Genomic DNA, 24511 nt, shown 5'->3' with positions numbered 1-24511 from the left:
AGCCAAAATGATATTGCACAGAAGTAAGTCGCTAGTTTCAATATGAATGAAAGGGAAGCTAAATCATCCTCATCACCCTAGTCATTGGCCACAGGACTTAAACGTATAATACTATTTATGAGTTTACAGACTGACGTGCCGTGATTTTACTAATTGTAGGTGTTAGACAGTTTGTAAGGTGAGTATAAGAGTTGGTCGTAAAATTTATGTTTAAGTGGTGTGGTCTTGGACGATGTCAGAAAATTAAAATTTATTTTTAACTTATAAGTATCATATTTGGAATTTCACGGACAGATCGGATGCTGTACTTAGCGCTTACCGTACTGCCCCACGGCGTCTCAAAATAAACTGCATCTGCGCCATACAACACAACCTCTCGGTCAATTTAAAGGGATTGCAGGAATACTTTACATCGTCGATTCGTCGAAATCCAACTGCTCTCCAATCTCGAAAACCACCGTACATATTCCACTTATCACATTTTCGTTGCAATGACCGCTCGAAATCGCAAACAATTTCTTTTAAAACCATCTTACGCGACTACTTTCAGTGGCCGGCAGGATCTCACGCTCTCTCGCACACTGGATGGCGAAATGCTATCACGCTCGTGAACTAGGCCACGCATTTAGAACTCGACTCTAAAATATACCACTCATTCCATGTGTGTTCTTATATCATCGAGGCGTGTGCATGAGCTGCGGCATCATGATGTTGCCATGTCATGGTACACACTTCAACGACAGAGGAAGCCAGATAGAGACATATGGACATACTCCCGCTATTCCGATCTTTTTTATGCGGTATCTTTTGATAACGTTCTTGGTTACAGAGGAGGCACATCTGATTAGGAAGCACAGGCAAGTGGCAAGATCAAGCTGTACCAAGCCGATGGGAAGAACTAACCAACATTCTGCAAGTGCGTGGCAGGCTCACCTTTCGTGAAGAACACTGCATCTGCGAAGCAAGTCATGAGATTGGGCTACTCGTCGTGTTATGATGGTATGATGACCTTTGCCCGTTGTCATGTTCCCTGTTTGCGCGGTTTGACCGTCGTTCTTGAATTGGGACGCGGCGGGACGGGCACTTTTGGCTATCCACATGGACTACAATGTGAACTATCAATGATGTCGATGATCGAATCACTGGGCCACTGGCATATGTGTGTTACACGCTTCTTTGGGTTGTGATCGTGCACTAGTATTCACGTAGACTACAATGTGAATTATCAATGAAGCTTATCAGTTTGTTACACGGATGAAACCCTTCTTTGAGTATAGTATGTTTCAAGTGAAACCAAACAAATCGGTTGAGAAATGGTGGAGATCGTGTTTCGGGCTGCCAGTAGTATATTAGTGTGAATCACGTAACCAATAGTAGTGCCAACCACATCAGTTTCACGTTCTATAATCTGTTTTGATCTCCTGCAGCTGTGCAGTTTATTGAAATTTTGCACAGCGAATGGAAGTTATGAGTTGGATCAAATTCAAATCATGTAAGCATATAAAAGAAGGAGTCCTGTAACTTTATCTACATAGCACGAGCCTGAGCGTGCGATGGTCGCACCCATAGAGAATACAGGAATTCAGACGTCGAAGGTAAGAATTCCCGATTATATTTCTAGATCAAGTCTATTGACTGCAATTACTCTAGTATTTCAATGGTACGTGGACTTCATACAGGGGTTTACACCATTCTCATCCTGAATATATGCAGTGGCCGGTCTAGGAGTTTTGGTAGGTCTACAAGTCATAGACGATATCCCCTCTTATACTCCGTAGATTTTTGACTATTTCTTAACGCTCGAACCTGAAGTGAGTTTTCTTTATAGAGTTCGAACATTTCTTGACAAATGTTACAAGATTCGATGGACATGGAACAGGCGCTGGAACATCACTCGTATTCTTTTTGTAATTTCACGCTACATGGCCTTTGCAGCAGCTGGCATGACTTCATATGGTAAGCAGCTACCCGTATACCCTGGTACGTGACATTGACAAGTGACTAGCTGCCATTGCTACACGAGCGAATGAGAATGTCAGTGTTCAGTGTGTTTTGTTTATTGCCGTATGAACTGAAGGACGACGAATACAGTGCACAAACTTTAGCAGGACTTCAAATGGTGATCGATATCCTGAACATTCAGCATCTTGTCACTGACTTTTACTGCAGCAATTCACATCATAACTATTGTATCATCTGAAGGTTCGCTCCATATATGTAGTGTTTTTTGGGCCTGAAATCTACCTCTTTCTTATACAGGTCTTTTGATCATTCGTACATATGCGTTCTGGAGAAAGAACAACAAGCTCTTGGCAGTGTTACTAGTCTTGGCAGCAGTACGTTGATCTGGTCATGCATGCTCATATCCGCCGTCTGTTGATATCGTAATGTAGATTTGCATTGGGTGTGGTGTCGGTCTCACAGATTTTGTCAGTGGCCTAGCGCCGCCCGCAAACCCTTCAGGTGGGTTTGCATTCCTTTTCTTTCCTTGTAGACGACAAATGTGCTTTTCAAGCTACCCCCAAAAGCAACTGCACTTTTGAAGCGAGTCGCAGCAGTGCCATTCAATATGGCTTTCTCGCAGCCTACGAAATATGTAAGGATATATCTCGTTTCCATTCCATCACAGCACAACTTTTCATTCCCATTCACCTAGTGCTGTTGTATTTAATGGTGTTCAAGAGATATAAGGACTACAGAGACTGTAACAGTCGTCTGGTGAGAGTAGTCTTCCAGGGTGGAGTGTGGTATATGGCTCCCATCATCTGTGCGGTGACCTTTTATTCCATTTAACATGTCCCGTGTTAAAGCACTTCTTCCAGTCGTTTCTTTGGCCAATATGGTGATCACGGTTGTGGTGCCAGTAAGTTGCACATTGTATGCGCTCATTTGACGATTTTTGCTAATTTTGGGCAGCCATCATATAACGAGATGCTGGACTTGTGCGTGGCAAATCATTCAGGATGGTTCAATGAAAAAAAAAACTGATGCATCATAACAGACCACAAATTGTCCTCCACAGTGTGTTGGCATCCCGTGTACTCTTTAGTCTGCATGCAAGTGAACGCGGTGAATTAGAGGAGACGACATTACAGATATCGACATTTTGTCCAACTTAGTACAATAAAAGGCATACCTCACTTGGACTTGATTTATTATCCTACAACCTCAGCATGTCCCGTCAGAATGTATACGTAGCATAAGAGATCTCGCCTATCAAGGACCACCGAATTGGAGGATACTATCACGAAGCACGATCATCTGCCGCTCCATCTGATTTCCCTGCTCTGTATCTTCATCGACCTCATCTATGTTGTTCTTCACCTCTTCCAGCGAAATCGTTCCTGGATCCGCACCTGTCCAGTACTTCTGACGGGACAGAAGCAGCCACTTACGTTCTCGCAGGAGACGCTCAAGGTCTGCCAACGTCACCCAACCATGCCGAGTGTTATGCAGCCATATAGATCCCGCGAGTGAGACGCTTTGCAAAGAGGGACATGATGCGTGCCACCTTGACGCGAGGGTAGCCGTCAAAGTTTTGTCGTGTAGTGCATCGGCTTTATTTCGCGACATCAGTGTCAACGACCTGAGGCATTCGAAGCCGGAGAGGAATTCAGGAAAGGCTTCGAGAAGTTCCTGTAGATGCTTGGAGCAAATGTTGTATGTAAGTAGAAGATGGCGCACCTGCGAGACAACTCCATCACTCGAGTAAAAGGCAAACGAATTCAGTTTTGGCAGGTTCTTTGCGATCGCTTTGAATGCTGCAAGTGCACTCGTTGTGTCGCTCAGACGGGTGATGACCTGCAGTGCGGTCAATGGGCCGGTAGAATAGGAAAGGATGTTCGATGCAGTATTGAGGATATCGTCTTTGAAAAGCGCTTGATGCAGCAAACAGAGTTCCACTTCCTTGATTTTTCGATTTGGAACTACTGCAGCCAGTACCAGAGGAGACGCAGAGACCCGTGTAAGCTTTGTGAGAGTGTCGCTAGGCAGAACCATGTCATTTACGAATTTTCCGCCGAACATGGCATTGCGCAGTTCCGTCTGCTCTGTAATTAATTTGATGAAGTCCTTATCCCAGTCGAGTGTTGTAGTGAGAGAACGAAGTCGAAATGAACATCCATGCAAATATTTTGCGTAAGGGCCGTCGAGGAGAATTGTAAGATCGGTGAGTGAAGACGCGTTTAGCAACGCACGACGCAGCAGGTTGAAGTAATTGAAGAAAACGTCATAATGTCGAGTAGCATCAGCCAAGATCAGAGTACGAGCACAAGATGCAAGATGCGGGTACGATGCAAAACATCTGAGGCATGGTATGATCATGTCCTCGGCAGGTTCGACGTTCCTGTAGATCACGCGCTGGGAAATGAACCGGAAGCTTTGGGATACGATTGCCGTGTTCACCAGGTCTTTATTCCCCAGGTATTTGAGTATGTGATGTATGAGTTCGGAAGGGATGGAAAGGACTATGGTACCTGTGTTAGAAAATAGTCAAACAGTCAGATTTAGATTTGCTAGACGTACCACCACCAGGCCTATCCTGAGATCGATCGGCGTAAGCCTCAGGACAATCCACGCAAAATTTCCCCTCCATCGCGGAAGATAATATTTCTGGTGTGCTTTGCATGCTTGTGTGATATCTGTTTTTGAAGAAATGATTCCAAAAAGACCACATCATGGTAATCCGAATGACATAATGTCCATATCAAGACGTATTGATGGCATAGCTAACGAACCTTTGCCCTCTCACTACTATGAACTCCAGGTCATTCAAATAGTTAGAATAATATTTGCGGCATATGGCTACCTCTCCGCGACGCTCAAGAAGACGCTTCTCTTCCGCATCCATTGGTGCGACATGGAATGCGCAGTTTTCACCACTTTCCACACCAGTTTCGCGAGGTCGCCGCAGAAGGTCCTCATCCGTCGACTTTGATGATGATTTTATTCGCGGTTCAGACGTAAAGGGAGAGAAAACGATAAATGCACCACTCGGTGACCAGGACCTTGAATGCGAGACGATGCTTGAACCCGAACTCGAAGTCCATCCATTGACATATGCATCACTCCCTACAACTCCTATATTGCCGTCTCCGCCTGCCTCTCCACCTCCGATAGCCCGGAGTCAAGAGCTGCCGAAAGACCAGCCTTTATTTTCTTTATGGGACTACCTATGGGAAGAGCTTCTCGCAACTGACTTTGACTCGCATCAGGAGTTGAAGTGGGAGAGGGTGAGCAATTTCCTGAGTATTCCTCTGGCAATGGAAAAGGTGCGTATAGATTCATGTGAGTGACATGCGGTGCTCATAAAGCATAGATTATTGGTTTTGGCTTCATACTTTGTTTAGACTCATTCCTCTATACTTTTACGATACTACCCATCAGGTTTGCCCTGGCGACCATCCGATGTTTCCTGAATTTCTTCAAAGTCTCCAAATTGCCTCTCCCACCATCACAGAAAGCTGACATCATTCGAATGATGCTGCTTGTGGTCTCCATCATGGTGTTGATTCCGCTCACGGATGCCAGTAAGATCTATCACTCCATACGCGGACAAGACACCATCAAACTATATGTAATATTTAATGCATTAGAGGTACGTTCGTTTATATTTCGGTTCAACCGATGCACATGACTAAACTTTTTCCGTCCTAGATCGCTGACCGCTTGTGCGCATCGATAGGGCAGGATATCCTTGACTGCCTATTTTCCCGTTCGACGCTCGAGGTACTTTCTCGTCGAGTGCCGGTTACGTCTAACACGCTTCGCCCATTCGTGTTTTTTGGGCTAGCTACTCTCTACATGGGTCAGTCTTTGTCAATAGGCCTTTATATCGCGCCATTAACATTGTTTTAGTTTGTCACTCATTAGTGATGATTTACCAGTTGCTAGCTCTCAATGTGGCCGTCAATTCATATGACCACGCACTCCTAACTCTTCTCGTCTCGAATCAGTTCGTCGAGATCAAAGGAAGTGTCTTCAAGAAATTTGAGAAAGACAACCTCTTTCAGATCACATGCGCGGATATTGTGGAACGGTTTACACTCTCACTCATGCTTCTCATTGTTGCATTCCGCAATTTAATTGAGCTGAGTGGATCTGAGTTCGACTTTACAGGTGGATTTGCCCTTCCAATGAGCTTTGGCTGGTTCATGGGCAATAATATCCTATGGACAATATCCTACGTAGGTTATTGAGATACTGCACCCAACCCCGCTTACGAAGCTCGATCAGCCCGTTGTGACTGTGATGGCATCTGAGATCCTCGTGGACTGGCTGAAACACGCATTCATCTCTAAGTTTAATCACATACGGCCATCTGTATATGAACGATATACAGATGTGCTCTGTCGTGATTTGGCCAGTGGGAGTGCTATAGGGCGCCTGGGTGCTCGAAAGGTCTGGCGTTTGGCTTTGACTCATAATTGCACTCATTGACCGAATGCAGCATAGCTATGTTGACCAATCACCATTAGTGGCCCGCCGACTTGGCTTTGCCTCCCTTCCGCTTGCAGTTGTCGTTATTCTAGTTGGTCTTCAGTCACTAACTCTCGTCTTTTCTCTTCGTTTTGAAGATGAATGGGGCTGGGATACTCTCATGGATATGTCAAATGCCGAGGTCGTACATTTACTCAAGTGGGCCGTGATGGGAGTGGCATTTTGGTTATGGTGGGATTTCTTTTGTTGTCATAGTTTCGTGAAAGCTTACTCCGTCTAGTTTTCTCGCTTTAAAAGTTCTTCTTGGTGTGAATCTTATCTCATATGCGACGTGTCGTCGAGCAGGCATGGAGGCCCGCGCTGCTGCGGACACCGTCAACGACTTTGGGCGAGATCCTATAGGGGAAGGTAAGGAGGAGCGCGAGTATAATAAGCAGCTCAAGAAGATGGTGGACGATTGGAGAGACGACGCCGTACGAGTAGGTGAGATGGGTGAGGGGCGCATGCGTGGCGGTAATGGACAAGGCGGCGGCGGTGACAAGAAGCGGGTACCCCTTGAAGAGTTGACTCGCTTTACGATGGTGAAGCGTATCTGGTGATACAAGAATGACAAGAATACTTCTTTGATGTTTCTACCGGATGTGATAAACCGACTGCACTTGACAATCACCATCTAAGTAAAAGCGTACGTGCGTTACAGTAAGCAGACGATGATCTCCTTCGAATGGTACATAATTTTTATTTCATAAATCATATGCATACGAATGTACATAACATATACGAAGAAGTAGAACAACACCAAATCTCTTTCTGCGCAAACTACCTCCGTCTTCGCAAGATCACTGATGTACAAGATCCCTGCTAGTCTCCGGAACGATACACATTGGGTCGACCACGTCAATGATGCGGCGGCATTGGCCACCCACGCGTACATCAAGGGGACGACCTTGGTCAACGGCCGTCTCTATGTTCTTCATAAACTCCTCCTGGAAGTATCGCGGATCGACGATATCGAAACGAATGGGGCGCAAGTGCTCTGGGGTACGTTCGCTGCGAAGAGGCGCTATAGGATATTTATTGATCATTCCAAGGATGACCTCTGGGTCCTGCTGCCCATAAAATTCATGGTAGCGCCTGTGAGGCCGGGAAGGATGTCTATGATCTGGCGCAGCAGGCACTGGTATGGCGATACGGGATGGGACGTGAGGAATGTGTACGCGTGAGCTGTGTGCAGAGCGCGAGAGTACTGGTCGTGGAGAGTGGGTGATAGGAACAGGGGTGTACGAGCGACCAGTGCTCGAATTAGCGGGAATACGTTCTGCTAGTCTGTCACTGCGAGTATTTTCGTCAGGAATCTGCAGTACATCTGCAGAAGCTTGATCAACGGTGGCCACAGGCCTCTGCGTTCTGCGGGGAATGGAGGGGCAGGCTTGCTGGCTACTTGTACGGGAATTATGGACAGGCACTTGGAGCTCAATAGCCTTTGAGTTCAAAGAAACCGTTCTGAAACCGCTGCGAGGGAGCCCCTCGACTGGTTCAGGGGAATGGGGAAACTTGGCCAGCAAGTCCCCACGCGTGTTTAAGTCCGTGCGAGTCGGTTCATGGTAGTAGGTATGTTGCGACAGTTTATGATAGATCTCGAGTATCCCTGGAGCTTGCTCGATGTATACGATGTCGGACTTTTTAAGGGGGGTCTTGCCACGGTATACGGGTTTAGGATCAACACGGTGCTCACGCGTCCTCCCTTCTAAAGAAAGGAGGTATGGCATTGATTTGGAGTGCTTAAGCGATGCCGTCTTGTCGTCGTTGGATCTGAGGGGTATTGATTACAATAATGACGATGAGTAGAACCTGTAAACGGTCGACTCACTTTTGGAACATTTTCTTGAACGGATTCATAATCGATATGGGGGAAAGGGATATAAAGTTGCGAAGAATATGAGGTAGTAGTCTGTCTGGTGGTGGAGAATGTCTGCAATTCAATATATATAGGTTGTACTACTGTGGACGCACCATGTCATCTATCCACGACCACAAAGTCGAAAACGATACAAGTGTGGATGCTCTAGTGGATGCTTTCATTGCCCACTTATAATCACATTGACGTCGCCCAATTTGTGTCACAAAGGCAGAATATGCAACGACCACCCGATGGTCTAACACAGTTGCCACAGGCCAGCCCAATGAATGCGTGGCGCGCCCTGCTCGTTATTTCTCGAGAGCTCATAGCTTGTGAGCACTGAATACGCGATAGAAATAACTGAAAATGATGATGAGCACGCTGACTCGGATACATAGGATGCCAGGGTGTGTAAAGAGACGCTAAAAAGAACAGGTGGCTTCCTCCTTCAACTGTCTCACTTGACAAGACAGCTCGGCGTACCTTTAAAGCGCACTGCACCCGACACCCGACCAACTATGGTTTAGTCCAAGCTGCTCAACATCAAGATATATGGAACGTTCGGGCTGGCATCTCAAGTAATCTGAACTTGATGTAAATATTCAAGCAATTAATTTCAACGGAATTACGCACACGATCATGATCACTATGGCCTCCGATACGTGTGGAGTCATGGCCCTTATATTGTTGATTCCTAAAGTGTCGAGATACTCTAGTTCGCATCGCCCGCTCCAAGGCACGGAGGAGTAAAAGCTTGAGGAACTGTGGGGCTGTGACAATATTTATTGGCGCGGACGTGCGGAGTCTAGCTATAGTAGGTGTAAGTAGTAGCTCGGAAAATGTTTTGTCTCCGATAATTTAATGCTGTGCAAGTTTGCTCACGTGCACGTTGAATGATATGGAGGGATGACATCATATTTCCTGTTTGCACTGGTCAACGTCATGCGAGCTTGGCATTTGCCAGTGTGACCCGCAGCGCGCGCAGCTGGGCTTGAAAGCCAATAAAGGTCGCTTTCCCCGCACATAAAGGTCTATTCATCCTCTCTCCGTTAGACCATCACAATGGCAGCATCAGGCGCGCTTCCCGGTCTCTTTTTCTGCTTTTCGGCAATGCTTCTCCTCATTTTTGTATGTTCCTACATCTAATCTTATCATCGTTATCATGATTTTGACAGTACTGTGTTTGTCGTTGACAGGTTTCTGTATCATCACCAACGTGGAACAGCATATCCTTTCTCAATGCCAACCAATATGCCTTTGGTGTATTCGGTTATACGGGCTCCAAAGTTCAAGTTGGCTACTACTTCCCTCTACCAGGAGACATCAACACAGGAATTCTTCACAGTCTCACCTTCGTTCTCATCCTGTACCCAATTGCTGCTGGTCTTTCCGGTCTTGCATTCCTCTTCGGAGTGTGTGGTGCAGGATATCATAGGGCCGGCACCGTCCTTATGACTTTACTCGCTGGACTTGCGACCCTGTGCACTTTGGTTGCATGGATCATCAGCATGTCTTTATTCGGTACCGTCAGAAATCGCTTGAGAAGCGAAGGAATCAACGCGAATTGGGGAAATGCGAACTGGCTTGCGCTTGGCGCGCTAGTTGCGCTGCTTCTAGGCTCCTGCACCGCAGCATGTGGAATATTTGGACACTACCGTGACAGGCGTTCGAGGAGGTAGTTGCGAACTGTGGATGGTTTTCAAGAAATATTCTGAGCGACCGATATGAAAGGATGATCTTTGACCCCACATGTATATGCCTGTTACTTACCATTCGGATGGACTCACCCGTTATGCTTATTCAAATGTGTACTTATAATACCCGATACTTTTGTCCTGTAACGACGAGTAATGCAATCGAAATGTTATCTCTACTCAAGCTCTAAGTCACATGGATCATGTTGAAACTTGTGAATGTCATATTATGCAGATGTTAAACAACAAGGGATACGATCGTCGGGTACAACGCACATGTGTAGCGCCTGTCACTATGTGTCATCTTCGAGAACCAGTACAGATTTTCCGATATTATTTCCAACCAGTAGATCAACAAGTGCCTCACCGACCTTGTCCATACCATGATATACATGTTCCAGATATTTCAATTTTCCAGCAGCTAAATCTCGTGGGACAGTATCGTGGAATTCATCCAGATACTTATCTGCCCAGTCAATCACAACCAAACCCTGCATCCTGCATTGTGAATGAAAATTGAGAACCGTGGGCAAGGAGTGCATTCATTAGAACAGCTTACCTCGCTCGGTACCTGTTCAATAACCACAGGTTCTATTTCCGCTGTTAGGGGTTAAAATATGCAAGAGGAAACGTGCTCACTCGAACGCCATACGCCTCGTTCGCGCCCGAGTTGTATTGACTAATCATCCCGCAGATGATGATTCTGGCGTTGGAGGCTAAATTATCTATGGCAGCTTCGAGTGTCGGACCACCGACAAGGTCAAAGTATATGTCAATCGGGCCATGTGCATTGAGCTCTGCAGCGGTATCCGCAGTTTTGTAGTTGAAGACATGATCGGCCCCGAGTGATTTCACCAACGAGACCTTCTGGTCGCTACCACAAGATGCGATGACTTTCAGTCCTTGGGCCTTGGCAAGCTGAACCACCAGGCTAGAAAATGTTCAAATAAAACAACAACAGATGATAGGATGACACGTACTGGCCTACAGCACCACACGCTGCAGATATATAAAGTGTTTCACCCGGCTTTGGGTTGCTAATGTCCTTGAGTCCATAATATGCTGTCTGCCCACTCATTCCAAGGATTCCAGCGTAATATCGCCATGGGAGGTTGTACTTGTTGTCAAGGACTTGTAGACTCAAACCTTTCAGACCTAGCACGGCAGCGTCTACTGACGGGATGACGCTGTAGCGTTGATAGTCTACAATAGCATAATCAATAATAGGTGCCGCAAACCTTATCAGGGGTATACGCACGCATGAATCCATATACGTGTTGTCCGGCTTGAATCAAGGGCGTCTCACTTCGCAAGACTACAGCAACGCTGAAACCATTGATTCTGTGAAACCATCCAGTATCCGTCGAATTCTGATATTTTTCAAGTTGGCTTACGTTTCGCCAAGGGAGAATGCATCAATGTCTCCTTGAATGTCAACGGGTCGCATGCGATTGCGCATATAGGGGTCAAGACTGAAGGCAAGTGCCTTGACGAGGATACCTCCTTGAAGTGGTACATTATCAAGATCAATAGACAGTGTATTGTCCACGATCAAACTTGTTTTTGGATTTGGCAGGCCATGAGGTATTTCGTTGAAAATAATACGCGGATTGGTTGTCATGATGGTACGAGGGGACCGTAAGGTAAATTCCGGTGGCTGTGAACCTGTTATAAACAAGGCAGGGTGAATATAAGGCTGCTAAACGAGTCCGAAGGGGAAAGTGAGCAGAGACGAGTTAGATACGAGGCACGTGCAAGGATAATCGAGACGAGTAGGGAAACGTTTGAGACGGAGACGTTCTAGGAGGCTTTTCAGTCGTGATTGGAGCGGGAATCTGAGTATAGGATTCGCTGTAGGTAGTATGAGTGTACATGGATTGTATATATACGTTGTCGAGCGGCAGACTAGTCCAGAATGGGTACGGAGAGCATGTGATGAAGTCAAAGATATCGGTGAAGGTACGGGGATCGATAAAGAGTAAAGTATGTACGAAGGGGGATGTATCCACGTAACTTAACTCAGGCTCGGATGCCAAGAGTAACGCTCTTCGCATCGGTTGAGTCACGTGGTCGTGCTATTGAAGTCTTGGTCGGCGCGTAGAGGATCCTTACATATCATTCCGCGAGAGTGCCAGTGCATTCACAAAGATGGGTTGAAGTTGAAAACAAAACAAAAAAATAGTCGATTTTGAAACAAAAATGATACACGATTCCATTTTTTTTGCATGGAGGGACAATTACATCTGTGTGGACGTGAAAATCAAAGAGAATGTTTGTGTCGATATTTGTGTACTGACCCAGAAAAATCGATAGCCACGTATTGTCGCCGAGGCCAAACAAGTACGACAGAGACATCGTTATTTTATCAGGGTTGAAGGATAAGTTCGTTCTAAAGAAGGATAAGTTTGTTCTGAGTCATAAGCTTTCACGTCCGACAAGGATCATTTCGTCATCTCGAAAAACAGGTGAGCGATCATATCGTAGGAATGTCGCCTTTCATCATTGTCGTGTGGGTCCGTTGAATTGCTGTGGGAATGCACTAGTACTGAGGTAGGGGTTTGTGTGCACCAGGTAAGAAGAAATGATAGTCGTATGTCATTGTCAAAAACCATTAGCCTGAGATCAAAGTATCGGGAAGACCCGAGCTTCCCGCATGAGGAGACACGTCCTGACAGCTGAATCCTAGGCCTGATTCGTGCGCGTGATCCGTCACCATCCTGGATTTGGTGACTGTCAGGATTCTTGGCCGAATACTCTGAGAAGAACTTAACGTTGTTCAAGCTATCGTTCATCCCAACTGTTCTCGATACCACCGGCACAATGGCACCCGTCCAGTACTTTGGACCAAGCTCTGACAGTCCGGTTGAGATTTTCCGTCATCTATCCTCGTGCAACTCTATCCGGAGAGTGTCGCAATTTCCGAGGGCGTCTCTAAAATGGCCGGTCTGGATAAAAGTTGGGTACAGATGGCGGTATTCTCGTGGAATTTGAAGATGTGCAGGCGCCACCCGAGCACCCCACCGGTCACATGAACACACCGCTCCTGCTACCGCTAGGCAACACCACGCACGGGGTCATGGATTCTACCGGGCCACTATCCAGTATACGATCACCATGCTATTTCTCGATCTCAGTACCTTGCCCCGTCGTACCAGCCTCTTGAATATGATATTATACAGCCTGAGCGACACTAGCTTTGTCCTCATTACATCTCACTGAATATCTCCAAGGAGAAGATGTGGGTGGGAAGGGGAATGAGCAGGCTAGTTGGGTTATTTGTGGTTCGAGTGGTGTCTAAATGGAGGATGCTATTGACAGCACCTTCGGTGGCAATAGGCGGTCATAGAAGTAGCGAGGTGGCACTGGCAACTGCCAGCAAAGAGTCGGGATATCCTTCCTCGAGGCAAATCTGGGGGATGCTACAAGCAAATTACGAAGCCAATGGTTCTGTATGTGTTTTATTTGCCCAGATGCATTTGCGACATTTTTGATCAGTCACATTCACGGATACCTCAGTTATGACATCAGCAGCATATAGTCAGCCAATTCAAAATGTTTATCTGGTGGCTGGCAGTGGCTGGCTCCGCTGGAATTTGCCGAGTCTGCCCACCAATTTCCAATTCTTCTGATGCCATCCCAAATTTGGCAGGTGTATAAGTTCACTGCATCTTGGCCTCGTTGAAGCAGGCCTTTCAGACTCGCGACATCCACATGCTGCGCAGCTTCAAGTATGTATATTCAAGCTGGATGCGCTGATCCTTCCCTTGAATGCGCAGGTTCAGAATGGCTATCCTTTCTGTTGTCGTTCTTTTTGGCCTGTTTTTGACCTCTACTTTTTTCCAAAGCTCGACCCGTCCCCCGAGCCTGCAATGGGTGATGTCAAGTGACAATCCGTTCCCATCACCAGTTGGTGGTGTTCCAATGACTTCTGACTTTTGGACATCAATCCTTTTCTCCTCACTATATTTCTCGCTCATACCCATCTTCGTTGTGCGGCTATATAACAAGCATTCGCGAGTCATCGTGAGCATTAATGCAATCATTACAGCCATAGAAAGGTAAAAACAGCTCCCTCCTGCCTTTATGCAAGTTGCCTCATGTTACCTTCCCAGAACCATAATCTTCTCCCTACGAGCCTGGCAATCCTGCAGTCCAGTGGAAAGGATATCCCCGGCATTGACGACTTATATGCAAGTCTCGATCGCTTTACCATATATCTCCATAGCACACGACGTCGTGGCTCTTCTGCGCTGCATGTATGTAAACTCTACCAAGGGTCAAGCAAGTTTTACAGATCCGCAAGATTCACCCGTCGCTGCTTCGATGTCATCCTCTATGCATCCTCTTTCCCCATTTCACAGTGCTTCGCTTCATCTTTCGGATGACATACATGACGACCCAAAAAAACGGGGTTTCTATCGCTGGGTTACCGATATGTTGAATTTGGGCTTCCTCGCCGCTACTATCCCAGGTATAATTGGTAACGCGCATTACCGTGGTGGAATGGATAATGAGAGCACAGCCAACGAGGTGATGATCACCAGGTGCATCAGATCTTCACCCGCAAAGCTCGATCTTACATAAACATCTTTGTCTAGATATATAAGTTCCGCCATCGCTCTCTTCCTCATACTTTTCGTGGCAGCCCTGGTCGTTCGCGCCCGAAAGCTACCCAAAGTGGAGCCGGTTCACGTTACCCTACTTCTTGCCATCCTCGCTTGCAACGTAAGGATCCGCGTTTTCCGCTCTGTTCGTTTACATAATAAGTTTCCCTCAATGTACAGGCATCCTCTGCGATTTTCCGACTGTTGTTCATGTATCACCGGACAACCTCCCTTACATCGATAGCATCGGGATCAGGTAACACTGCTTTAGAAAAGGCAACATTCTACATATTCCATATGCTTAGTGACTGGCTGGCCGTTGCTCTGCTGCTCGTTCCGAATATCAGAGCCATCTTCAAGACGGGCATGTGGGGGGACTGGAGAGCCATTGATCCTCCTCCGAAAGAACAGGAATGGGCCAGAAAAAGGAAGGAAGCCAAAGCACGAAGGAGTGGGCTTATCGTTTGATGCGCGGGTCGCATATGCAAGGACGTAGTATCTCGTTTATTGAACAACACTTATTATACGTATCTGAGTATCTGTATCATTTTTAGCTAGACTACTGGGCCCCGGCAATATTTATACTGAACACCAAATTCTTTACATATCATTGACGCAACAGTGGATGAATCGACGGAACATAGCTACATATGTAATATCTGCAAAATGACTACGAAAAGAGTATTACGACAACAAACTAAATCATTCAAACAGTCTGCATCAGGTTCTATTGAATTGAATGCAGTTATAATCAAACGTTATCCCTAATCTTAAACAAGTACCTTAGGCGACATGTGGCGAAACTAATGACTGATGTAAAAAAAAAAACTTATGACATAAATGATCATGAGGAGCGTCATCCTTCACTATTTGCGCTTTGTGAAAGCGATATGAAGGTCGTGGGGGAGCGTTAGGGCAAAAGGGGAGAAGGCGTTCTTCAAACCATCCTGATGAATTGAATCTGCCGGTAATGTCCACTCGTACTCCCGTAGCAACATCACGGTTAGGGCACGCTGCTCGTAGAGTGCAAAGTTACGAGCAGGGCACTGCCGAGGTCCAGAGGCGAAAGCAACCCAAGCATCCTTGAGACTCGAGCTCCCCTGGGTCTTCTCGAGGAAGCGGCTGGGCCTGAAAACGTTAGGGTCACCCCAGACGTCATTGCGGTGATGGAGGGCGTAGATGTTGTAAATGAGTGAAGTGTTGGATGGAATGTAGTACTTTCCAAGGGTGGCATCTTCCGCAGTGATACGAGGGACGATATATGAGATTGGTGTGTTGATACGAAGAGCTTCGCGGATGCAGGCGTTGAGATAAGGCAATGACGCAGCGGAGAGGGTATCAACACTGGGATCAGAAGTAGGTCCAAGAATGCGAAGAGTTTCTTCGCGCGCCGCGGCTTGAATTTCTGGATGAATCGCAAAGAAGTAAATCAGAGTGGAGATACCTCCCGCAGAAGTATCCTAACATATGTGCTGTGATTAATGCATGCTATCGAATGCAGCGAATTTGACTTACATGGCCAGCTATGAAGAGGACGACCATATTATCACGAAGCTCGTCCTCGGACATTGTAGGTTCTTTAAGCATGAAAGTCATCATGTCATCTCCAGGGTCGGTGCGTTTTGCTTGGAGCAGCATTCGAAACTTGTCGACCAAGTCGTCCATACGCTTCACGACTTTCCTGCGAGGGAAGACCTTCTCGAGGAAGGGCATAAGCAGGTAAAAGGGATTGGCAATATCGCGCATAATGCCATTGTACTCTTTGACGAACAAAGACTCGGTGTGAATGGCATCAAAGTCATGCCCAAGGACTGAAGACCCAACTGCATCGAGAGCAAAACGCTGTGCGAGGTTGGCAAAGTCGACAGTATGTGTGTCATTCTTATCCGAGGGCGGGTTAATGACGTCAAAAAGATTCCTGGACAGGTGTGTGAACTGGTCGACAGGGATAGAGAGATTGAACGCGTCTCGGATGACCCTAGAATGTTTCTTCCACCGGTCACCATTTGTCATGAGGATGTTTGAGCCCCCGATGAAGCGCCATAACAAGAGACCATCGGAAGGTAACTCTTTCGGGTATAACAGAGGGTCCTCCAACATTTCAACCGCAAGCTGGATGAGGTCAAATAAGAGCTTAGCGATAACACGAAATGTATACCTTATGATCAATAATGTGAACCATCCATCGGCCTAGCGCCCACACGAGAACAAGTCCTTCACCTCTCTCGTTTGCGTATGGCAGAATGAGGCGCTTGATACGCACATCCTCGACCTCACCTGAGAGATAACTGATCAGAAGAGGGAAAATAGGCACACGAGGGAGATGGCGCAAGTGTGATGGCACGGTGGACAGTCGAAAAACCATAAGTGTGGCTGCAAGACTGGAAAAGGTCCACCAGAGTGTAGCAGGATCCATGACGAGGTGGTATAATCGAGATGTGAGGGATTCTTGAGCGAACATACTTTTATATCTTCAAGCACCACTTCAGGGGAGCTAGAAGATGGGAAGAGGGAGCGAGGAATATGTGATGTCGTGATACTTCAACTTGATATTAACGTGGAGCAAGCGAGAATTCACATGTGTGCATGCACTAACGAAATCCGCAGTATCCAAGCGAAGTGAAGCGCTAACCCTCTGACAGAAAAAATTGGGCAGCTAGCCTGAGTGGGGCAGAGAGGGTCTTCCTATCCGAATTACCTGCTTTGGAAGATCAGTGGGAAGTACAGCTTCTGTTCTGCTAGTCGTATTTTCAATAAAGCCTATTTGTTGGCCGCAGGAAATTGGCAAGATTTGTTTGTTGAAGTGCATACCTGAAGTCACAGAGCGCAAATAAGTCGTGCTTGAATATTTGAATCATGATGCATGAACGATATAAGCGAGTCTCTACAAGACGGGTGCACTTATTACATAAGGTGAAAAGTATATGTGAGCCCACAATCGCATGTACTCACACTTCCCCTCTTGGCACTTATCAGGAACATGCCGTGAGCTGACGACATCCTCTCTCTTTCTCTGTGACCACTTGGACTATCGTTATCATCAAATAATGACAATTGACTTTTCACTTTACTTGGTCACAGGCCGGGAGCTACTGCCACCAGGAAAGGTCAGAGATACCCATGATTTCAAGCGTCATTAAAGCCGCTCCCTCGTTTTTAGGAATATCTAGAATCATTGGAAGAGGTCTGGGCATCATTGATTCATTCTCCTTCGGGAGCATAAACGGCACGTGCTGATTGGCACCTCTGTTCATGCTAACTCTTCTAGGCCTTGCAAGGCGGTGTAACCGTTGTTCAGATCCGAGAAAAGAGGTCTGATACACTAGAAGTGAGAAGTAGTCGTTCGTTTCTGCATTGCCCTTTCGAATGATTTGCTCCAGTTCTTGGAAATTGCACGAGAGTCGAAGATCCTCTGTGCAAAATACAAGGTTCCTCTCATCATCAATGACCGTATCGACATCGCGCTCGCCATACAAGCCGATGGTGTGCATCTGGGGCAAACAGACATGCCAGTTCATGTCGCAAAAACTTTACTCCCCGTGGGTACTGTGATTGGTGTCTCTTGCAACGACCCAGACCACGTGAAGAAAGCAATAGAGGACGAAGTTGATTATATTGGCATCGGTGCCGTCTGGAGTACGACAACTAAGAAGCTGGCTAGCCCTGTCGTTGGCGTCAGAGGGGTTGGCTCACTGCTTCAGGCTCTGGATGGCACAAACATCAAGGCCGTTGCAATCGGTATGCAGAAATGCATATACTACATCCACTGTGATGTCTAAAGACCTGTTTCCCAGGGGGGATAAATTCCACTAACGCTCTGAGAACTTTACATGGTTCTGTGTCAATCTCTGGACACAGGTTGGATGGTATTGCTGTGGTCTCCGATATTGTGGCATCCTCAGCACCCCGTTCCGCTGCTCAAAGGTTAAGGAACATCCTCGATGTATGGATTCACCATTTCGATGTTCAGAGTCGAGTGACCCCAGTGTACGATGTGGGGACCATCAAGAACGGCGTTGTCGAACTTATGCGGCTGATACGAGACAAGAGTCCACTCATCCATCAAGTAGATGATCTCTTACGTTCTGTTGCCTGTCCACTGACTGTCACACAGATCACAAATGTCGTGGTCACGAACCAATCTGCGAATGCTACCTTAGCCTTGGGTGCAAGTCCGATTATGGCTACCGCGTCTGAAGAGATGCATGATCTCAGTCGCATTCCGGGTGGTTTACTCATAAACTTTGGCACCATCACGAACAAAGGTGGCATGATTCTTGCAGGGCAATACGCAAATGAAGCACAAAAACCCGTAGTTTTCGATCCGGTTGGAGTGGGCGCTACTCAGTTCAGGAAAACGACAGCTTCAGAACTCCTGAATGCATGGCAGGCTAGCGTTATTAAAGGAAACGCTGGCGAGATGGCTTCTCTCGCTAACTCAAACGAAGTCTGTGGCACATATCCTACTTATGTGTGGATCTTGCAAATTTATATTATTTATCTGCAGGTGCAGGCTAAAGGGGTTGATAGTGTTGGCTCTGGGTTTGCAGATCCAGCATCTTTTATTCGTGAGATAGCCAAGAAAGAGCGTAAGTTTTCCGTGGGTATCGCGAGTACATGTATCTAAAAAGCATCCGCCATAAGGTTGCGTCGCTGTCATGACGGGGCCGACAGACTGGGTATCTGATGGTGTCACTGTAGTGAAATTGGAGAACGGCAATAAGATGCTCGGTGACATCACAGGGTCTGGATGCATTGTTGGCACCTGTGTTGCTACGTTTTGTGCTGGTGCCTCACTTATGGCCGCTGCCCCTGGAACAAGCCCTGGACCTGAGCTCGCGAAGCTCGTCAGGGGAAACATGTTGATAGGCGCTGTTGGTGGGTAAGTCACAATCTGATCAAATAATTTCGTACAACAACATTGACTAATGATCGTAGTGTTCTGGCTCTAACGGTGGCAGCCGAGTGTGCAGCAGAAAGAAGCGACGTTCATGGATCTGGAACATTTCTCCCAGCCCTCATAGATGAGCTGTACAACTTGAAGCCCGAGACACTGTTGTCTAGGGCAAAAGTTCAAGTATTGTAACCTTGCTCTTACAGCATGGCGTGTGGATGAATATTCGGGCAATGCGAAAAAACATATTAGCGACTGAATTTCACATGCACTACGATCTTCTAAATAGATCCGGTTAATGTACAACGGTGGAAAGAGTAATTTCATTTGGTACGTCCAAGATTCTGGAGAAAGGCATGGCATCAGTAGGCTGAAGCCAGTTCTTCTCGTCGTATTCGGCGTAAGGGGACGAGTCAATCATGTGGAAAGTATATGCAAATCTTGTGTGGGCACTAGTATTACGCTCCGACTTATGAAGGACGCTGCCGTGGATGAGGACGAGATCACCTAGCATCTAATGTTCAGCCATAATCATCTAACGCACACATAACCATCTACCTGATTCGCAAGCTTCTAGCACATAGTTTCCTTCTGATACACCTTCTGATGCAGTCTCCCTCTGTTTCTCGCTCATGTCGGACGAAGGAGGCGGAGGGGTGGCAAGCTGCTCGAAACCGGTACCACCCCCTGGTAAACGTACAAATCTCTTCGTGATCGGAGTTGTTAGATGGGATCCGGGCAAGAACGACAGAGCACCATTCATGGGCGTGCACTTCTCAAGAGCTATCCAAAACCCAAGAGCACTTGGGGGTGACGTGTACTATATATGATGTATTATGGATATAGCATGTAAACAGTGGGAAAGACTGATACTCACAAGAAACGTGCTGAATAGTCAAATGACCAATCTTAGACTTGGATTCAACACCGGTAACTCGTTACTTACGAATCGTTGTGTTCGGGCACTTCAAGGCTGGTGCGTTAGCTACTTGAAATGATGCTACCGCCTGACGCCAGTTACTCACCTGCGCCACCTGTCTGTGACTGTTTGAATATAACCATTGATTGCAGTGCTAGCAGGTTTATATCAGTCCCCAGCAGGTGCGTGATGACTGAATATGATCCGTACCAACTGGATCATGGTGGAATCGCAGGTCGCGCGCTAGAGCCTTCAGCCGGTTATTTTCCAGAGTAACGTTCCGGAAAACGGGGTCCAATTCATGAAGAGCTAACTTAAGTAAGATGGATATGAATAGTTGTGTGGATGGGCAACGAACCATGACCGATCTTATTTACTGCCCTTGCTTTATCCCTGGTAAGTTTCCCACTACTATCAACAGCATCTTCGTCAAGGAAATATCGGATCTTGTCGCCTGAATTCAGAAAGTAGTTGTCACCAACGTGGTTCTTATCCGACGTTGTGAATTTGGTCTGCCACAAGTCAAGAGTCCTGAATATTTGTAATTTAGATGGTGCCAGTGTACTTACCATGGGATGGTCCTCTGGTGTAAATTCATCAAGGAGCTCTTTTGCCCGGAACAAAAGAGAACTTGTCTGGTCTTGCGAGAGAAAGCTAGGTACAACTAAATATCTGTGTAGGCCGCCGGTCAGTGAGAGCAGCAGGTCTCTTATATGTCTGACCTACCCATCCCTATAGAACTGACGGACGTATCACATATCAGGGATGACGGAAGATTCAGGTGCCCGGTTACCAACCTTGTCGATCTGCGCCTGAGAAAGGTACTCCAGAGGTTGGGCAACTGCCATGAATCGTTCAGAACGTTGTTAACGTTACTTGCGAGGGAGAATTCTCTATCTTGCGCGCTAGATAAGATAACCTATACTAAGATGTGCAATGTGACTGGACCGGTGGGTTCCGGTGCATTTTGATCTCCGCCGGCCGGTAGCCTCCTGCCACTCCGCCTCAGAAACTTGACCCCAACCACCACTTCTATCATTACATCAAGGAGTCCTGGCTGAGACCCATGGCACCAGCGCGTTCCACCAGACGCAATCAGCATGAACAAAGTATATCCTTACGCTCTGGCCAGGATGCATCGCCCACCGCTGATAGCCCCGGTGGCGACCTCTTTCTCGAGCCCATGATGGGAACTCCCCTCAATGTGTACATCGAGAAGGAAGTGGATGATAGAGACGCGCTCGTCGAACTCGTAACGGTAGGCCATCCTTTAGTTACTTATCGTACGGATTGGATCATGTGTATTTGAACCGTCGACGATATGTTACTAAATCCCATCTTCGGCAGAAACACGGCGGCACATCATCACCAGGGTACAGTGGGACGCCATACATTCTTGGTGAGTACACATTCTTGTCATGTCCGCCACAATTCATGCAACTGCATCTTAGTCGATCCACATAAGGAATCAGGCCAAAACTTGTACCGCCAGTACGCCGGTAAAAAGGGTAAAATTGTTCTCCATTATCGCTGGATTCATGAGTGCGTCCGTGCTGGCGCTCTTCAAACGTTCCAGAACAACTGGGCCGGTTGTAAGGTCACTGGAACGGAGAAGTTTGTTTTTCTTTTTACCGATCGGTCTTCCCCGTGTTGAATGGCCTTACCAGAGTCACGCCACCTACCATCGTCCCGTCCCAGACTGATCAGACGCGCCCCTCCACATCTCAGCCGACTCCAATGCAGTCCATGGCTCCACATCCGCAAGCAATGCCTCCCATGCCCCCCGGGGATCCCATGGTCCATCCGCCTCAAACATCCTACGCTTATCCTGTGTACGGTCATCCAATGCACGCACCGCCTCGAGGTATGCAGCCACCAACAGCTGCCCCGCCACAATCATGGCAAGCGCCAAATGCCATCGCACCACAGCAAACGCACATTACCTCACCTCAGACTGCTGCAATGCTTGCCCGACAAACACATCCATATCGGGATGAGGCTTGGGTGACGCCCTTCAATCAGCCCCCGCCCCATATGGTAGCTGGACCGAGTGCGGCAGGTTATGATTATAGATACGGCGATGACCGTCCGGAATGGGCTCCCCCAGCCAACGACTATCCTTACGACCCTGCTTCGGTAAGTTGTCACGCGTGTTGGTCACGGTTTCCATTCATATGATCAATATCAGTATGAGCATCCTTATGATCAGACTGCACCTTACATGGCAGAGGCCGGACCGCCGACCGCTGGTCCGTCTTCGGTTCCTGCTGATAGTACTCTTGCTGAGAAGCCTCGTGGTCGTAAACGCACTCGTAATACTGTAGGTTTCATTTCATCTATTCCCGCATGATATATCAATGTAACTTTATTATTCATCGTTAGGCGCCCCCCGCCGCCTCACCTTCCGCTCTTGTACTGAATCGCCGAAATCCCCCAGCACATTCACCGACCCCTCCAACGCGCGTGATTAAGAGCACATATGGAGGAAACCTGTTTACCTCTGATGATGTATTATACCTCAAGCGATACATTGATTACTGTCAAGAACAAGGTCTCGTCTTGAGGTGAGTACTTGCAGTTAGATCGCAGCCAGAACTAAATTATCTTCAGTTTGAGAGAAATCTGTGAGAGAATTGCGGTCAAAGTAAGCTGCTTAAATTTTGGTGCCGTTCAATTTGTCTGATACTGCCGTGCATGGTAGGCGCCCCATCATACGTGAGCCTGTTTCAAGCAAGACGATATTATTGATTTGATGAGTGTCGCAGGTTTTACTCTTGGCGCCGATATTGCAATAAACATCAGATCCGGTTGGGTGGTTACTCAATGGACACAGGCGACAACAGTACGCCCCGCCCTGAAGGCGAAGTTGAGCCCGAAGAGGAAGAGCAACTACCGCCACTCGGAACTACGGGTCCTGGCATCATCGCGGCTGCACAGGCTCGGCTACAACAAGATGCTGGTCGTCCACGCAATCGGTCTCCGACGCCACCTCGCGCTCTCTTCAGGAGTACAACAGGAAAGGGGGTGGCTTTCACGGACGAGGATGTTGCGTTCCTGGTGCGCTTCATGGAGTACCGGAAGTAAGTTCCCCAAAAAAGGGTTTTCCGCAGTGGTTTCATGATGTATCTAGGTCCCAAGAGCGATTTGATATGGTCGCGTTTTGGAAGGATGTTGCCACCAAGGTAACCGACTCAAAATATACCGTTTTATTTTCTTGACTACTCATCACTTTCAAGGCTCCGCATCACTCGCGCGCATCATGGATGAAGTTCTGGCGACGTCACAAGCATGAACTCAACCGCACAGAAGAGGATGAACCTCTACCTCAACCACCGGAGAAGAAGATGCGTTACAGCCGTGGAGATGACATCCTTCTTGCGAAGTACTTTTTCACAAAGCCGGAAGGGACGTCAGACAAAATCTTCCAGGCATTTGGTCGTATAGTCAGTCATCACTGTCCGGTATTATATTAAGTTGGCTCACCTGGTCTTTTTTACAGCATCCCCATCATCCTTGGAAGGGATGGCAGGAACACCACCGTATACACAAAGCCAAGATTGATCACTTTATTCAGCAGTTGGGAAATGGCGAGAACATTGACATTGATGACAATGGGGAGGAACCTTGAGAGTCTTGCGTTTACTATAAATGTACTTTAAACTTGAGGGTGTTTACAGGGTAGACCGGTAACTTACATTCGGGCAAGGAAGGTTTATATGACAGTCGATATATATATAGTAGTCAATGTTCTTGACAGTGTTAATGTCAAGGACAAGCTGTCTGAGCCCGAGTCGTGAAATATTATTCCTAGATTTGCTTAAACGTTTATCCCTGACAGGGCGATAAGTCGTCCCTGAGGCCTTAAGCTTTATCAATTATTTCCATTTGGTACGTGTGGACAGTACAAGTTAAAACATCGACGAAAAGTTATCATTGGTGCTCACTATCATCAACGGTCATAACGCGTCTGGTGTGAAGGCACATGGAATTTAATGTACCAATAGATTGGAATCTTGGACCAATATGATCATGAGAATACATTACACGATAGTCGTAAAAGAC

General features: G+C 47.0%; 11 protein-coding genes across 11 annotated transcripts; 6 read left to right on the top strand and 5 right to left on the bottom strand.

Moving 5' to 3' along the window:
• Window positions 1-1254: 1254 nt before the first annotated feature.
• Window positions 1255-3168, top strand: HD556DRAFT_1016122 (uncharacterized protein). Its single transcript, XM_041295884.1, has 15 exons — window positions 1255-1595; window positions 1651-1660; window positions 1714-1733; window positions 1779-1811; window positions 1860-1956; window positions 2006-2034; window positions 2092-2119; window positions 2170-2202; window positions 2260-2336; window positions 2394-2463; window positions 2516-2596; window positions 2657-2767; window positions 2823-2863; window positions 2917-2942; window positions 3002-3168. Exons 1-15 carry the CDS (start codon window positions 1554-1556, stop codon window positions 3117-3119), a joined length of 816 nt encoding a protein of 271 aa, XP_041154204.1. The 5' UTR covers window positions 1255-1553; the 3' UTR covers window positions 3120-3168.
• On the bottom strand, window positions 2823-4684 carry HD556DRAFT_1413534 (uncharacterized protein). Its single transcript, XM_041304248.1, has 4 exons — window positions 4525-4684; window positions 3685-4466; window positions 3396-3636; window positions 2823-3344 (listed from the first exon to the last, which is right to left on the bottom strand). The coding sequence occupies exons 1-4, from the start codon at window positions 4676-4678 to the stop codon at window positions 3217-3219; spliced, it is 1305 nt and encodes a 434-aa protein (XP_041154203.1). The 5' UTR covers window positions 4679-4684; the 3' UTR covers window positions 2823-3216.
• A 47-nt stretch (window positions 4685-4731) lies between these two features.
• On the top strand, window positions 4732-7157 carry HD556DRAFT_1015885 (DUF747-domain-containing protein). The gene is made up of 7 exons (XM_041295883.1): window positions 4732-5270; window positions 5318-5596; window positions 5656-5806; window positions 5857-6185; window positions 6235-6399; window positions 6449-6669; window positions 6719-7157. Exons 1-7 carry the CDS (start codon window positions 4800-4802, stop codon window positions 7035-7037), a joined length of 1935 nt encoding a protein of 644 aa, XP_041154202.1. The 5' UTR covers window positions 4732-4799; the 3' UTR covers window positions 7038-7157.
• A 120-nt stretch (window positions 7158-7277) lies between these two features.
• Window positions 7278-8337, bottom strand: HD556DRAFT_1449447 (uncharacterized protein; the record flags this gene model as incomplete). Its single annotated transcript, XM_041307597.1, has 2 exons — window positions 7278-8250; window positions 8309-8337. 2 exons carry the CDS (start codon window positions 8335-8337, stop codon window positions 7278-7280), a joined length of 1002 nt encoding a protein of 333 aa, XP_041154201.1.
• An 873-nt stretch (window positions 8338-9210) lies between these two features.
• HD556DRAFT_1413524 (uncharacterized protein) lies at window positions 9211-10211 on the top strand. The gene is made up of 2 exons (XM_041304247.1): window positions 9211-9466; window positions 9535-10211. The coding sequence occupies exons 1-2, from the start codon at window positions 9401-9403 to the stop codon at window positions 10015-10017; spliced, it is 549 nt and encodes a 182-aa protein (XP_041154200.1). The 5' UTR covers window positions 9211-9400; the 3' UTR covers window positions 10018-10211.
• HD556DRAFT_1413523 (uncharacterized protein) lies at window positions 10191-11945 on the bottom strand. The gene is made up of 6 exons (XM_041304246.1): window positions 11427-11945; window positions 11291-11373; window positions 11013-11235; window positions 10672-10963; window positions 10592-10623; window positions 10191-10530 (listed from the first exon to the last, which is right to left on the bottom strand). The coding sequence occupies exons 1-6, from the start codon at window positions 11651-11653 to the stop codon at window positions 10326-10328; spliced, it is 1062 nt and encodes a 353-aa protein (XP_041154199.1). The 5' UTR covers window positions 11654-11945; the 3' UTR covers window positions 10191-10325.
• Window positions 11946-13908: 1963 nt separating this feature from the next.
• On the top strand, window positions 13909-15104 carry HD556DRAFT_1247787 (uncharacterized protein; the record flags this gene model as incomplete). The annotated part of the gene is made up of 4 exons (XM_041298727.1): window positions 13909-14090; window positions 14145-14576; window positions 14631-14757; window positions 14817-15104. The coding sequence occupies 4 exons, from the start codon at window positions 13909-13911 to the stop codon at window positions 15102-15104; spliced, it is 1029 nt and encodes a 342-aa protein (XP_041154198.1).
• A 398-nt stretch (window positions 15105-15502) lies between these two features.
• On the bottom strand, window positions 15503-17522 carry HD556DRAFT_1505171 (cytochrome P450; the record flags this gene model as incomplete). The annotated part of the gene is made up of 3 exons (XM_041309016.1): window positions 16795-17522; window positions 16152-16748; window positions 15503-16096 (listed from the first exon to the last, which is right to left on the bottom strand). The coding sequence occupies exons 1-3, from the start codon at window positions 17095-17097 to the stop codon at window positions 15503-15505; spliced, it is 1494 nt and encodes a 497-aa protein (XP_041154197.1). The 5' UTR covers window positions 17098-17522.
• A 35-nt stretch (window positions 17523-17557) lies between these two features.
• On the top strand, window positions 17558-19770 carry HD556DRAFT_1413502 (Hydroxyethylthiazole kinase family-domain-containing protein). The gene is made up of 9 exons (XM_041304245.1): window positions 17558-17743; window positions 17797-17820; window positions 17905-17964; window positions 18017-18374; window positions 18431-18702; window positions 18751-19083; window positions 19144-19225; window positions 19281-19518; window positions 19575-19770. The coding sequence occupies exons 1-9, from the start codon at window positions 17579-17581 to the stop codon at window positions 19720-19722; spliced, it is 1680 nt and encodes a 559-aa protein (XP_041154196.1). The 5' UTR covers window positions 17558-17578; the 3' UTR covers window positions 19723-19770.
• On the bottom strand, window positions 19771-21347 carry HD556DRAFT_1413488 (phytanoyl-CoA dioxygenase). Its single transcript, XM_041304244.1, has 10 exons — window positions 21247-21347; window positions 21176-21189; window positions 21019-21121; window positions 20808-20961; window positions 20660-20758; window positions 20556-20603; window positions 20477-20495; window positions 20408-20417; window positions 20089-20350; window positions 19771-20037 (listed from the first exon to the last, which is right to left on the bottom strand). The coding sequence occupies exons 1-10, from the start codon at window positions 21295-21297 to the stop codon at window positions 19826-19828; spliced, it is 972 nt and encodes a 323-aa protein (XP_041154195.1). The 5' UTR covers window positions 21298-21347; the 3' UTR covers window positions 19771-19825.
• Window positions 21348-21515: 168 nt separating this feature from the next.
• On the top strand, window positions 21516-24077 carry HD556DRAFT_1247872 (uncharacterized protein; the record flags this gene model as incomplete). The annotated part of the gene is made up of 12 exons (XM_041298733.1): window positions 21516-21707; window positions 21797-21848; window positions 21901-22063; window positions 22117-22585; window positions 22638-22769; window positions 22832-23013; window positions 23060-23093; window positions 23151-23164; window positions 23215-23529; window positions 23580-23631; window positions 23686-23892; window positions 23949-24077. The coding sequence occupies 12 exons, from the start codon at window positions 21516-21518 to the stop codon at window positions 24075-24077; spliced, it is 1941 nt and encodes a 646-aa protein (XP_041154194.1).
• Window positions 24078-24511: the final 434 nt, after the last annotated feature.

This window comes from Suillus plorans, assembly GCF_016647745.1.
Source record: "Suillus plorans strain S12 chromosome Unknown HD556scaffold_88, whole genome shotgun sequence".
NCBI lineage: Eukaryota > Fungi > Basidiomycota > Agaricomycetes > Boletales > Suillaceae > Suillus > Suillus plorans.
Note: the sequence above shows the minus strand (reverse complement) of the source record. Positions and strands in the feature narration are given on the sequence as shown.